Source organism: Melanotaenia boesemani, chromosome 10 (genome assembly GCF_017639745.1).
Source record: "Melanotaenia boesemani isolate fMelBoe1 chromosome 10, fMelBoe1.pri, whole genome shotgun sequence".
In the NCBI taxonomy this organism is placed as follows: Eukaryota; Metazoa; Chordata; class Actinopteri; order Atheriniformes; family Melanotaeniidae; genus Melanotaenia; species Melanotaenia boesemani.
This window is the reverse complement of record NC_055691.1, coordinates 9,613,220-9,628,142: the sequence shown is the minus strand read 5'-3', so window position 1 is coordinate 9,628,142 and position 14,923 is coordinate 9,613,220. Positions and strand designations below refer to the sequence as shown.

Below are 14,923 nucleotides of genomic sequence, written 5' to 3'. Positions count from 1 at the left end.
AACATCAAGAGGAAGGAACACAAAAAGCTTGAAGAGTATCGAGGGCCAAGAGAGGAAGCTAAAAACACAAAAAAAGTGAAGGCAACAGTGAGGCCAGTGGTAACAGGAAGACTTGTGGCCATGACTTCTATACTGAGAAAGAGGTTCCAACCGATCCCAGCAACACCATCTCTGTCCAGAGGCGCAATCCTGGGAACACCTAAATTAAGCTCTCAGATCTCAGGAAGAGAAGCCAAGCTTTTAGTGAGACAGTAAAATAAAAAATCAAAGATCAAATTTAAATTCATGAACAATTCCCATTTTGATATTTGTGCAAATCAATCAATGAACAAAATTTACATAATAATTAGAATAAGGAGTCAGAAATCAATCAAATCAGCTGTGAAATGTGCACACAACACACAAAAAACACAAAATTTAGAATATTATAATGAATAGACACGTGTACTCTAAATGTAATTAATTTGACTTTTCTAATATTCTGTAATGGTATTAATACTTTCTTTTGATCTAAAAGCCAATTAAGTCCTGAATTCTTCCACATCTTTCCATCTTTGGGAGACTAACTTTCCTCCTATGCCCTCTGCTGGCAGCTTAATGCCTCTGAAGGATGAACATGCTCAGCATCCTGAGGCATCATGTCAAGGTCAACATACTGATAAAGCAAAACACCGGAAACGTCATTTTAAAAGTAAAATCTTCACAGTTAATGAGATTGTCAGACAGAAACTAAGAGCTGCGTGGAAAATATGGTAAAACTTATAGAAAGGTTAACAGCAGGTTTAGTAATAATGGTGTTCAGATAGAGAACCTAATAAAACACTTAATCTGAAAGCATAAAAAATTAAATTGATTGTCATACACATATGTAAGTAAATGAGGTGAAAATTCCACTTCTCACAGTTCACTAGCAAACACTGACTCCTCTTTTTGTCCACTTATTTTTAATTTCTTATGTTGAACATGCTTTGACGTCTTCTTCGGTTGATTAATATGTTTCCTTTACAAACTTCAAGATTTATAATCCTTTCCACTGTTTCGACTGGAAGCCCTCATGTTGGAATGATTGTTATCAATCACACCAGCTCAGTACTCTTCCAGAACTTTTATTATTAATTACACCTCCATTTATAGTTATTCTTCTATTTGTGTTTTTAAGAAAAATCTTAATGTTATTATTGTGTGTGTGTGTATATATATATATATATATATATATATATATATATATATATATATATATATATATATGTACATATATTTAAAAATTGATATTTAATTCATTCATTCATTCAGTTAAAAATAAAGCTGCTGTATTTTGAAGGTGTAAACCGGAAGTCATGTAGTAACCTTTCATAACTTGACCCCGGTCGTTTCGGGCCGCTGTGTGATCCATCCTGATGGTGAACGATGGCGTCCGTGTTGCAGCTCACGTCGACGGAGAACGTACAGAATCATTACTTTTAATCTCATTTTGCAGTGTTCGACCTGCTGAATCCAGCACAGGTAAGGTCACGAGAAAGTTTGATGGCGCGAGCGCGCGATCGTCAGGGTCACACTGAGACAGATGTGTTTGGAGCTGCTGATGCTTATGATTTCTGTTCGTTTAAATTATTGATGAGCATTGTGAAAGTGATGTTATGGGTAAACAAATTCAGATCTTGATGTATTTTCTATGTATTTCTTTAAATTGCAGAATCCCTCTGATGATCCTGCTGTCATTTCTGGAATATTCTGCAATTATAACATATATATGAGGAATAACAGGTGCAGGAAGGACTTATATATTAGATGAGCAATAATCAACGACACAACTGAAATACTTGAATAAACTAGCAAGCAATTGAACACATAAACAAACATTATAATTACTGATGAGGCCTTCAGTGGACATAATGTAGTTTTATTTCAGGAGTTAACAAGGATTATGAAGAAGTCAGAATAAAACTAAATCTATAACATATCACTTTAAAAACACATTTAAAGCTATATTTCCCAACAGGTTTGTAAAATTTGTGTAATTTGTGTCAGATTCTTTCACTTTCAAATATTTTTATTGGGTCAAAATTTACACAGTATAGTCATTTGGCATCTGTATTACTCGCATTTGGTGTCTCACTCCCCCGCCCCGACACACATCTTTTGGAAAATCACTGTATAATATATTAGATCATACGTCCTTCAAAGAAAAAAAGAATTGTCTGATCCATTTGGATGGATGGATGCATGAACCTGATACATAAAATCTTAAAATTAATCAAAGGTGGATCTTCTTTTTTACATGACTGTAAACACATTTTGAATTTTTGATGTTTAATTTCAACTAACAGAATTTGTTCTCTGAGGATCATACATGATTACATTTGGCCACTCTTTGACTCTAACTTCATGTTTTATAACATTCTCAGAGACCAAGAACCAAACCACCACTAACGGGAGGTTTGGGGTCCTGTTTAAGCTCCTGAATTCGATGTGTTTCTGTGTGCAGTGTCATGTTGGCCAGGAAGGGCCTCCTGCCAGACGGTTTCCTGTTGACCCGTCTGGCAGAAGACCAGAACCAACCGAACCGCAGCCGCTCCAGAATTCAGAGGTCCCGGTTCATCACCAAGACGGGATCCTGCAATGTGGCTCACAAGAACATCAGGGAGCAGGTAAAGGAGAAAACAGAGGCGCTGCCTCTCTGGATCTACCTGTGACGTGTTTGAACTGATCCGAGGGAACATGTAAATGTTCTACAGTGGCACCAGAACGGAGCTGTGAGGAACTCCGCTTCGATTTTGTGCAGTTTAACTTTATTTCAGACATAAAGCAGGTTTCTCTGTGTGTCTCAGGGTCGCTTCCTCCAGGACGTCTTCACCACCATGGTGGACCTGAAGTGGCAGCACTCCCTCCTCATCTTCACCTCGGCCTTCCTCTGCTCCTGGATGCTCTTCGCTATGGTCTGGTGGCTCCTCGCTTTTGCTCATGGAGACTTGGAGCCCCGTGACCCTGAGGGCGAGCCGGGCCCCATCCCCTGCGTCACCGCCATCCACTCCTTCACCTCAGCCTTCCTCTTCTCCATCGAGGTCCAGGTGAGAGTTGCTGCCAGTCACTAACTGACTGATGTTTGTCTTTTGCTAACGCGCTGGCCGCCTCCAGGTGACCATCGGTTTCGGTGGCAGGATGGTTACGGAGGAGTGTCCCGTCGCCATCATGGTTCTCATCATCCAGAACATTTTGGGACTGATCATCAACGCGGTGATGCTCGGCTGCGTGTTCATGAAGACGGCGCAGGCCAACCGACGAGCAGAGACGCTCATCTTCTCCAGAAATGCCGTCATTGCTCCTCGAAATGGGAGGCCCACCTTCATGTTCAGAGTGGGAGACCTGAGGAAGAGCATGATTATCTCAGCCACCGTGCAGCTGCAGGTGACAGGCACACAGAAAATTACAGAGATGCACAACAAGCGCAAAGAGATGCTGGCTAAATTCCTGTTTCTCTCCAGGTGATCCGGCGGACTGTGACAGCAGAGGGGGAGGTGATTCCAGTCTGCCAGCTGGACATCCAGGTGGAGAACCCTCTGAGGAGTAATGGCATCTTCCTGGTGTCTCCTCTGATCATCAGCCACACAATGGAGCGAGGAAGTCCGCTGTATGAGATGTCTTCCCAGTCGCTAGCCTCCGAGGATCTGGAGATCATCGTCATCCTGGAAGGTGAGACTGTCAGTTCTAGCTCTAGTTCTAGTTCTGCAGATCTAGATCCAACACGTTTACTCTAACTGTAGTCAAAATAGGGGTCCAAAATGTCTCACAGAGAGACAAAAAATAAAGGACAGCAGAGACAAAAAAGTAAGATTTAAAATGATGCCGTTGAATACATAACAATCACAATGAGAGACACAAACATCTTTAACAAGACAGACAACAATCATGAAAATAGACAGAAAGATTAAAAAAAAGATGCTAAACAACTAAAAATAGAGAGGAGGACATCTAAAAAAAAACAACCGACAAAAAGAGAAACACAAAAACTACAACAAACAAACCACATTAAGTATTTCTATGCAAATATACACTCTTGTCCACTTCATCACATCCACCTTCTCTTTTAGATTAGACTGGCGAAAGTTGTACAGTTAAATGAATGAATGTTTGAGCGCGTCGGCTTTGAATCTGCCGCCTACCAGCGAGAACTGCGTACCGTGTCGTCCTCTTTGTCAGGACCACCTTCTAGAACCGGTTCAGACCCCCTTTTTAATTCCTGGTGTCATAGTTCCAACAACATGGTGGAAACCTTCCTCAGAGATTTTGCTCCATATTGTCGTGACAGCATCACACAGTTGCTGCATCCATGGTGAGAATCTCCCGTTCCACCACATCCCAAAGCTGCTCTACTGGACTGAGATCTGGTGACTGTGGAGGCCGTTGGAGTCCAGTGAACTCATTGTCATGTTCTAGAAAGCAGCTGGAGATGATCTGAGCTTTGTGACATGGTGCATTATCCTGCTGGAAGTAGCACCAGAAGATGCTCCACTGTGGTCATAAAGGGATGGACATGGTCAGCAACAATACTCAGGTAGGCTGTGCTGGTTAAACCAGGCCACATTGGTACTAAGGGGCCCAAAGTGGGCCAAGAAAATATCCCCCACATCATTACACCAGCAGCAGCCTTAAGCGATGCTCCAAGGCAGGATAGATCCATGTTTTCATGGTGTTTCCACCAAATTCTGAGCCTAGCATCTTAATGTGGAGCTGAAATGGAGCCTCATCAGACCAGCAATGTGTGTCTGTGTGAATTGTAGCCTCAGTTTCTGTTCTTAGCTGACAGGACAGTTCCTGAAATACTCAGACCAACAACCATGCCACATTCAAAGTCACTTAAATCCCCTTTCCTTCTCAATCTGATACTCAGTTTGAACTTCAGCTACAGTCTGTAGTCTACATGACTAGATGCCTTGAGTTGCTGCCATGTGATTGGCCAATTAGATATTTGCTTTATCAAGAAGTAGAACAGGTGTAGCCAATAAAGTGTCTGGTAAGTGTAAATTTGTATTTTGTAATATTCCCCATGTTCTTCACGTTAGTCTGTAATGGTATGCATCTTTTTTCTGTCAGAACACCTGTCAAGTAACAAAGTTCTGAGTGCATGTCCCTCCTTTACCTTCCAGGTGTGGTGGAGACGACAGGGATCAGCATGCAAGCTCGCACCTCCTATGTCCCTGAGGAGATTCTGTGGGGGAGACGCTTTGTCTCCATTATTACTGAAGAGGATGGCAGGTACTGCGTAGACTACTCCAAGTTTGGAAACACAGTCCCAGTCCGGATGTCATGCCTCAGTGCCAAAGAGCTGGACCAGACCAGAGGAGTCCAGGCGGGCGGGACAGAGGCCCAGCTGCAGGGGTGGGGGCTGGTCCGAGCCGGCAGAGGAGGCTTCCGCAGAGGAGGCCGGGCCTGCGATAGTGCCCCGCCTCAGCCATGGTACGCCCAATCAGAGAAGCCAGAGAAGGAAGCGGAGCAGAAAGGGCAGAAGAAGACAGTGAAGTTGGAGGTGATTGGACGGAAGACTGAGGAGGACGGACTCGAAGACTTGAGTGAATGAACAGATCCAAGCAGCTTCTGAGTCTGTGGCGAGCACACTCAAGCACACTACTGACTCACACTCATGCTGGTGCTCATAGACACTCTCTCCCACAAAGCAACACTGGAGACAAAATGGTGGAAAGTTAAGCGTGAAAACAAAAGAAAACCTCACTGGAGTGGCACTGAATGTCTCTTTGGAAAGTTTAGGTGGAAATTTGGTACATTTGTGTCACAAATTAATTGCAAGGTTATGCCATTCAAACTGTTGGGTGAACAACTTCAAAGATACACAAAAAGACTAAAAAGAGACTGGAAATGACAGTAAAACCACAAAACAAACTATTTTTTATGTAACAGATACAAGTACATAGAAATTATTAGTACATAGCAGGGATCACCAACTCCGGACATCTTGAGCCAGTATCCTGCAGGTTTTCATCTCCGTGCTGCAGCACACCTGACTCAAATACTGGGTCGTTAGGAGGCTGGTGCAGACAACAAACTGTTGGAGAACTTTTTCATTTAAACCAGATGTGTTGCAGCAGGGACACAGTGAAAACCTACAGGACAATTGCTCAAGAGGTCTGGAGTTGGTGTATAGTGTAATATATTCACTGAACAACTCATTGCATCTAGAAAATGTAAACAAATTAAAATTTTAATGTACAACACACAAAAAAAAAGTTTTTACAGAGGCAAAAAAATAAAAAAATAAAAAAAAATAAAAGTCAGAAAACGTATGGGATATAGAATTGGTGACAGGTGAGGGTGTCAGGATTGGGTATAAAAGGGACTTCCACCAAAGGTAACAAGTAAGAATGATTCATGGCTCACCACTTTGATCCAAGCTGGGTTGGAGAATCATCAGTGAATTACAAAAAGGACATTTCTCAGTGCACAATTGCTAAAGAGGACTTTGGAGAACCATTTTCACTTAATGTAGTTTACCTATGGATCCAGAACTAGAACCTGAATCTGGATTAAACAAGAAGGAAGCCCTATATCAACCAAGTGCAGAAACACTGCCAAATTCTCTGGACACCAGCTTATCTCAGATAGACAGAAAGACAATGGACACAAATTTTGTGGTCAGTAATATTTTCTGTTTCAAAACCACAAAAAAAAGTCATTTAAGTGAAGCTGCTGTAACACAATGGTAAGAATGACTATAGATTTGTTTATATTTTCTAGATACAACAAAGTCAATGAGAACTAAAAAAATAATTTACTTGAACTAGGACCTGTTAATGAAATATTCTAACCAAGTAATACATTTTAAATTCAGGTTCTTTTTTAGTTAAAAAAAACTCCCCAAACCAAGGAGAGATAAACAGAACAGGAATAAAAAACTGCCAAAAAGAGATACAAGCAGCACAGAGAGGCACAAAATGCCAAAAAATAGACGCAAACTGGCTTCTAAAAGACAGAAAAATAAGAAACAACCACTAAGACACATTTCTTCTTCTTCTTGCATCATTTGCATTCAGCTGTTTTGGTTATTTTTCTCTTTTCTTGTCTGAGCTCACTGCAAACTCAGTCCTGCCATGAACCTTTCTATTCAATGTCTTTGGTTACAGTGAGAGTCAAATATTTCAGCGTTAACTTGATGATGGCATGCTTTGTGGTACTTTCTCTTGTATTACTGTAATTTATCTACCCTTCACATAAGTCTAGAGTATATATTGATTATTATACTGTAAATAAAAACCATATACGGAGCAGCACTGTGTTTCCAGCACAGTTTCTTGTGCTACTGCAGTTCTCTGTAGACTTATGTACATTGAGAAGATAATATTTAGACTTTCAGTCCACGTTATTTATGACGTTTAATAAATTTAGTTTTTATATTTCTCGTCATTCTGAGAATGATGTAGAAAGGGTTACTGGCTGTAGTATTTTATATGACACTAGACTGATCTGGACGAAACTCCCATTTACAGATGAGATCATCCCTTTCTTCCACAAGATTGTGATGTTTGGTTTTCTCTGATTAACACGAGTCTCAGTGTTGTGCTGTCGGACGTTCAGTCACATCATTCGTTATTCTTTTCAGATGTTGCGGAGTAGATCTGCCATCAAAGATTTTTTTATATATATTTAATTGTTATTGTAATAAATAAATATACATCCTCATGTTTTTTCTTTCTTTTCTTATCTTTCAATAAAGAGTTCAGATAAAAAAAATGAAATCCTCTGCTCATTATAATTTGGGGCAGGCTTTCAAGGGTTAAATGGTCAGACTGAGCTTTAACCATCACTTGATTCAACTCATCATGTAGAGATGCTGAGAAATTATGTGTGTCAAGTAAAAGAGCAGGAGACGTGCAGTCATTCCTTCCACAGTAAATGAAGTAATGTTTTAACTGTGTTTTATTTAAGAATTTCCTCTTTATTTAAAAGAAAAATATTCCTCTTGAGATTTAACACTTTGACGCCAGTTGGCACAAGTTGCCCTTTGTCTACCCCTTCTGCCCTTTATTTTGCACCTTTTTAATTTTTTTTTATTTTATTTTAATCAAACTGAATTATTTTATTTTTTGTTTTTCTGTTATTGTTATAATAACTATGCATTATTTCGTATCTTGTGTCGTATCTCTGATCTATTTAATCAAACTGAATGGAGATCCTCCATGAGTGGGGGTCCCTTCTGTTGCACCAGGCCCTGCCATGGACACACCTGACACACATCACCGCAGTCAATCCCCGGAATTCTAATCACCCACATCTGCAGCTAATCAGATCCTTGGGCCATATACAGTGCATCCGGAAAGTATTCACAGTACTTCGCTTTTTCCACATTTTAATATGTTACAGCTTCATTCCAAATTATATTAAATTAAGCTCTTACCTCAAAATTCTACACACAATACCTCATTATGACAAGGTGAAAAAAGTTTTTTTTTTAAGTTTTTGAATTTATAAAAAATGGAAAACGAAGAAATCACATATACATAAGTATTCACAGCCTTTGCTTAATACTTTGTTGATCCACCTTTGGCAGCAATTACAGCCTCAAGTCTTTTTGGATATGATGCTACAAGCTTAGCGCACCTATCTTTAGGCAGTTTCGCCCATTCTTCTTTGTAGTACTTAAGCTCCTTCAGGTTGGATGGGAGACGTCTATGCACAGCCATTTTCAGATCTCTCCAGAGATGTTCAATCGGATTCAAGTCTGGACTCTGTCTGGGCCACTCCAGGACATTCACAGAGTGGTTCTGAAGCCACTCCTTTGAGATCTTGGCTGTGTGCTTTGGGTCATTGTCCTGCTGAAAAATAAACCGTCACCCCAGTCTGAGATCTCGAGTGCTCTAGAACAGGTTTTCATCCAGGATGTCTCTGTATATTTCTGCAGTCATCTTTCCTTCTATCCTGACTAGTCTGCCAGTTCCTGCTGCTGAAAAACATCCCCATAGCATGATGCTGCCACCACCATGCTTCACTGTAGGGATGGTATTGGCCTGGTGATGAGCGGTGCCCGGTTTCCTCCAAACATGACGCCTGGCATTCACACCAAAGAGTTCAAGCTTTGTCTCATCAGACCTGAGAATTTTGTTTCTCATGGTCTGAGAGTCATTCAGGTGCCTTTTGGCAAACTCAAGACGGGCTGCCATGTGCCTTTTACTAAGGAGTGGCTTTCGTCTTGCCACTCTACCATACAGTCCTGATTGGTGGATTGCTGCAGAGATGGTGGTCCTTCTGGAAGGTTCTCCTCTCTCCACAGAGGAACGCTGGAGCTCTGCCAGAGTGACCATCGGGTTCTTGGTCACCTCCCTGACTAAGGCCCTTCTCCCCCGATTGCTCAGTGTAGACGGCCGGCCAGCTCTAGGAAGAGTCCTGGTGGTTCCAAACGTCTTCCATTTACGAATGATGGAGGCCACTGTGCTCATTGGGACCTTCAAAGCAGCAGAAATTTTTCTGTATCCTTCCCCAGATTTGTGCCTCAAGACAATCCTGTCTCGGAGGTCTACAGACAATTCCTTCGACTTCATGCTTGGTGTTTGTGCTCTGACATGCATGGTCAACTGTGGGACCTTATATAGACAGGTGTGTGCCTTTCCAAATCATGTCCAATCAACTGAATTTACCACAGGTGGACTCCAATTAAGCTGTAGAAACATCTCAAGGCTTATCAGTGGGAACAGGATGCACCTGAGCTCAATTTTGAGCTCCATGGCAAAGGCTGTGAATACTTATGTAAATGTGATTTCTTCGTTTTCCATTTTTTATAAATTCAATAACTTAAAAAAAAAACTTTTTTCACCTTGTCATAATGGGGTATTGTGTGTAGAATTTTGAGGTAAGAGCTTAATTTAATATAATTTGGAATGAAGCTGTAACATAATAAAGTGTGGAAAAAGTGAAGCGCTGTGAATACTTTCCGGATGCACTGTATATTCCAGCTCCGCGCTCACTCCCCGTCGGACCTCGTTACCACTCAGTTGGACTTTCCTGCCCTCCCCTTCCTGACTCACCTGACTTATCCTTGGACTCCTGTTATCGCTTCAGTCGTAAGCTCCTTTGTCAAGATTCCGTTTGTGAATAAAACCTTGTTTAATCTTGCTCTGTCTGTGAGAGGTCCTTTGTAACACCTTCAGTTATATAGATGTTTTTTTTTTTATCACTGAACATTAAAACTCAATGAATTCAACTCTGCACACTCTGACAGACAAATCTTTCCATGCATGTTCTGGGCAAATATTGTCAGCTCTATTTTTATTTGTTCCATATGGAACTTAAACAATAAAATATTTTTTTTGTAATTGTTTCACCGTTTTCTAATTCATGCATACGTCAAATGAATGTCTAAAATGTTTTTAATAAAATTAAAATATCAGATTTTTTACTACTACTAATAATAATTATATATGTATCTATATCCACACTTTTTATTTTTTAATTATAATTTTTAGTAATTAGATAATATTTACCTTTGACTTGGGGTCAGAATAGCCAGTGGAAACACTCAATGATTTGCGTCATCTCATAATCCAGTCTGGAATAGCACATGGCCATCGAACATGGAGCCAGAAGGACTCCAAAGAAACAAGACATAAGTTACTTTTGTCACTTTTATTGTTAAAATTTTACAATATGGAATAAAGAAATTAGTAAAGAAAATTACATTTTTTTTTTTCAAAAGACACCTGAGAAGAGTAAAAAGAAAAAATCGACCCACAATTAAAATTTAATACGCAGAGTCACAGCTGTCATTTACACCCAACACCACCATACGCTCAGCAAGGTCCCCACAAGTGCCAGGACCGGCGTTGCTGTGGTAACCGTGTTACCAGAGTTGCACAGATTACTGTTGCAGCATCTGTACGTGAAGCTGGAGATGGACGGAAACATCTGGGTGAGGCGGGAGATGTCACAGTCTGTGTACCTGATACACTGACGAATGGTCTTCCCTCCTGAACACACACACACAGGCACACACAACATCAAGAACACAGTGTATGGATTAAAACACCTTGAAAGGAGAAATACTGCATGACGTGAGTACATGAGGACATTACACGAAATATGTCATTATTTGCTAAAAAAAAAAAAAAAAAAACAACATCTCAGACTTTTTAAACTTGTTAAATGTTAAAATTCATGACAGTCCAATTACAAAAAGGCTGAACCAGTGTGGCTTGTTTGGAAGACTCTTCTCTCTAATAAAAACATGGCAGCACAGCTTAGGCTGGCAAAGCTGTATCTAAACAAATCACAAGACTTCTGGAACAATGTCCTCTTGACAGACCAAACCAAAGTGGACATGTTCAAAAAAACAACAAACAAACAGCATGTCAGCACAAACACAAACGGTCTTAGAAGGATGATGGTCTGGACAGCTTGCAGTCATTGGTCAGGGTGGCATTGGCCACTCTAAAATCTGATTGGATGCCCCAGGTCCTACCTCAGGTGACTGACAGATCACTGAATGAGTAGAACAGAAACATCTTTCCAGATCTGCATGGATCCCTAGTATCACTACATCAGTTTGTAGTAAACACAAAAAAGTAGTTTCCTAATTTTTCTTTAAATTCTTTAAATTTCATTCTTTAAAAATATTAACATTTGGCTGCACATTTCTAGAAGAGCTTTTGTCCCTGTACAAGAACAATTAATAAAGTTACCTATGTAAGGCTATTAACCTGATGTTAGCATGAAGCCATGTAGCAGTGCTAATCTAGTTCTATGCTAGCACTTGATTAGTTTTAAGATAATGTGAGAAAACCATGTCATGTTTAGTTTTCAGTGAGTATATTTAAGGACTACACATCAACTCAATTTTTCACAGTTTTTCACACTGGAGCTGACAAACTATAAAGATGCTCAAAGAGAACCACTTAACTTAGCGCTAACTAAGCTAGTGCTACATGATCCAGTTTTATTTAGAGACAAAGCTAGCCAAGGCTGCTGGTTGATTTTAAAGTAGCTAAGTAAGTAAGTTCCAGTCTGCCACCACCACCACAAGACAGTAAACCAGAACTGATCACCCTACTGCCACATCAAGCTCCACATACTGACACATTATGACAGCTCTGTTAGAGAGAGGAGCACAAAAAATGCACTACGGAAAGCAAAAATTCAACTTCCTGTAAGCCGTTTAAACTTCAAGTGATGTAGAATATGCCTGAGCATATAAACTCTAAAGAGGTCTGTGTTTTCTCACTTGGTTTAGTCTCTGGTGGGGCATTTCATGAGCACATTACAATGAATCTGTTCCAAAAGTAATCATATTTTTTGTGTTTTCTCAAAACTGTCTGACATAGAAAAGTCTGTCCAGTGTTTCTGCAGTGTTATTAACCAACCCAATGATATGATGCTTGTACAACCTCTGAGCTGTGCCCATATGTTTGCCTAACTGACCTCTCTCGCTCAGAGAGATGCATGAGTCTTCGAATGTGCACTCCTGCACGTTCTCGCAGCGTCCTGTGTAATCTGAGCACTTGTAGCAGCGAAGTCCAGCTCCTGAAAAAGAGAAAGAGAAGGTTCTTTGTTTAGAAACAGACAATCTCAGCTTAAATCAGCTCTGGAAGTGAATGTAACCTCAGATGGGTTCATGTTTTGTGTCTTTTCTCATCTGAGAGCCATTTTATAATCTATAAAATTCACTTTTATTTATAATTAAATCAGCTTCATATTTATGAAAGTGGTTTCATTTGAACTCCAGTTAGTAACTCTAGTAAAAAAGACTTAACAGCTAAAATGAACTGGACAAGAAAACGATAGTTGGTTGTTCCATTTCTTTTTTATTGAATGTGTCTTTGAACATAAATCATTTTAAATATTTGTTTTGAGTCTGACTAAAAGAATGACAGAATTTTGCCTCCTGCAGAGTAAAATCATTTCAATATTATTTAACTGACCTTTAACTCAGGCTGATGATGAAATGTAACTCTTATTTTATTGGACATGACTGATGCATTATGTTTTCCATGTGACCCATTACAAATTTCAGACTAATTAAACTTCTAATTTACATAATCATAATCTTAAGACAAATATTGACAATTATCTGATAACATTTAAATTTTTCGGTAGTGGCATCTTTGAGATTATAACTCCATTTAATGATGTGAGGTAGTGTTTACAAGAGAGCATGACATTGGCTAACTATCTAACTGTTTAGAGCTACTCTAGCTACTTTAGCTTTCCTTACTGATCTGTTGTCTGTGTCCACTTTGTATGTTTACACCATTAGCCTGGCAGGTTAGCTGGAAGCCTGTTACCATGGTAACCTGTCAACAATATGCTGTGCATTGATGTTACAGAGTTGAAACGTAACAGCATAGCGAAGAGATGCATCATAATAACACTCAAAGTGAAGCATTACTAATACACTGATCCACCTAAAAAAACAGAAATGAACCAAAAAAATGTGCATTTAGTACATTCTTGTCTGTACTGGGTCACGAGGAAAAGTAGGCAGTGTTGGGAAAGTTCAGTTTCTACATGAACTAGTTCAAAGTTCAGTTCACACATTTTAAAATGAACTAGTTCAATTCATAGTTCATAGATCAATTTTTTAAACTAAGTTCACAGTTCTAAAAATGACATGTAATCTGAGGAGACCATTCCGTTCAGCATCTAATGCAGTTTTGCCCAATCCCAGTCCTTGGACTGTCCAGCATGCGTTAGATGTTTCCCCGCATTAACTCCGCTGCCTCAGACTCCTGCACAACTCAGTAACAAGTTGATGAGATGATCCATTGTTTTGAATCCGGTGTGTTGGAGCAGGAAAGAACACAAAACAAACAAACTAGATGGTACAAGGGACCTTTTTTAGTTACATTCCTAGTTTATAAGTCTAGTTTTCTGCATACAAAAATAATGATACAGAATAACGTAATAAAAAAATAATTCTCAATTTATTTTCATTCTGCTGTTTAATCTGTACATTTGTGCTGTAGCATTATTGTTTGTCACCAAAATCTTTGGCTATTTGCAGTAAAGGTCTGTTTCCTAATTACATTACTAAAGATAACTGATGCTAACTTATGCAAGAAAGTGGAACTGGAAAACACTTTACTAGACAAAGTCTTTTTTTTTCCTGCTTCACTTTTTGAATATTTATCCTTAGATTATATCTTGCACTTAAATGATGAATAAGTGTGTGTATCATTATGTGCCGTAAATATCTAAATATATGGATTTTTGTACAAATGATTTAACAATAAACACTTGACCAGAGGCAAAGAAATGACAACTTTTCTGCCTTTGTGAAATGTCAGCTCAAGTAAATCACCGTTTTTGCTTTCAAGACAAAAATCTTGAATCAAATAATTGTTGCCACCTTGGATAACCCTTCCCATAAGAAAGGGATATTCAGAGAAGAAGTGTAGAAATGAATAGAAAGCCTGTTAGTGGAGCTCCCAGTGTAAATCTGCAGGGATCCATTTTGTGTTGAGTCCTTTTCCACCCACCTGCATGGAGCATCCCAGAACAGAGCAACAGGATCAGTCCGAGGCAGCGCTTCATGTCGTCTCCCTGCAAACAAGAAGAGCAGCTGAAGTGAAGCAACCAGCAGCAGCAGCAAGAGTGTGTCCGGCTTGGTGTGTGCCTGTGACTCAAAGAGGACGGGTGTCCACTGACAGCAGCTCTTTGTCCACTGGACCACAAAGACTCGCTGTTTGCTAAAACATCCTCCTACTTCTCCTCTCCAACAATCATTTGGCCTCTGCTTCGCTGAGAATTTTATTATGTTGTTTATATACAGTTTCTCATCTGTACCATGCAACAGTCTTGGGCCAGCCCTCCTGTGTTTATCGGGAAAAAAGGAAAAAAAAGGCTATGTCAGTATTGTAAACAAAAATATATTAAACTGATATCATAGTTGATTTTTATGTAATTTTGACAAAGGGGTAGGTAAAAATAA

The 14,923-nt window shown here is 39.7% G+C and overlaps 2 protein-coding genes across 2 annotated transcripts; one reads left to right on the top strand and one right to left on the bottom strand.

The window, feature by feature from the left end:
- The first annotated feature begins 1,376 nt into the window (after nt 1–1,376).
- On the top strand, nt 1,377–6,247 carry kcnj11l (potassium inwardly rectifying channel subfamily J member 11, like). The gene is made up of 6 exons (XM_041997281.1): nt 1,377–1,503; nt 2,486–2,648; nt 2,829–3,068; nt 3,136–3,405; nt 3,483–3,690; nt 5,145–6,247. The coding sequence occupies exons 2-6, from the start codon at nt 2,490–2,492 to the stop codon at nt 5,573–5,575; spliced, it is 1,308 nt and encodes a 435-aa protein (XP_041853215.1). The 5' UTR covers nt 1,377–1,503; nt 2,486–2,489; the 3' UTR covers nt 5,576–6,247.
- Nucleotides 6,248–10,611: 4,364 nt separating this feature from the next.
- Nucleotides 10,612–14,642, bottom strand: cd59 (CD59 molecule (CD59 blood group)). Its single transcript, XM_041997398.1, has 3 exons — nt 14,472–14,642; nt 12,415–12,516; nt 10,612–10,967 (listed from the first exon to the last, which is right to left on the bottom strand). Exons 1-3 carry the CDS (start codon nt 14,524–14,526, stop codon nt 10,768–10,770), a joined length of 357 nt encoding a protein of 118 aa, XP_041853332.1. The 5' UTR covers nt 14,527–14,642; the 3' UTR covers nt 10,612–10,767.
- Between the last annotated feature and the right edge of the window lie 281 nt (nt 14,643–14,923).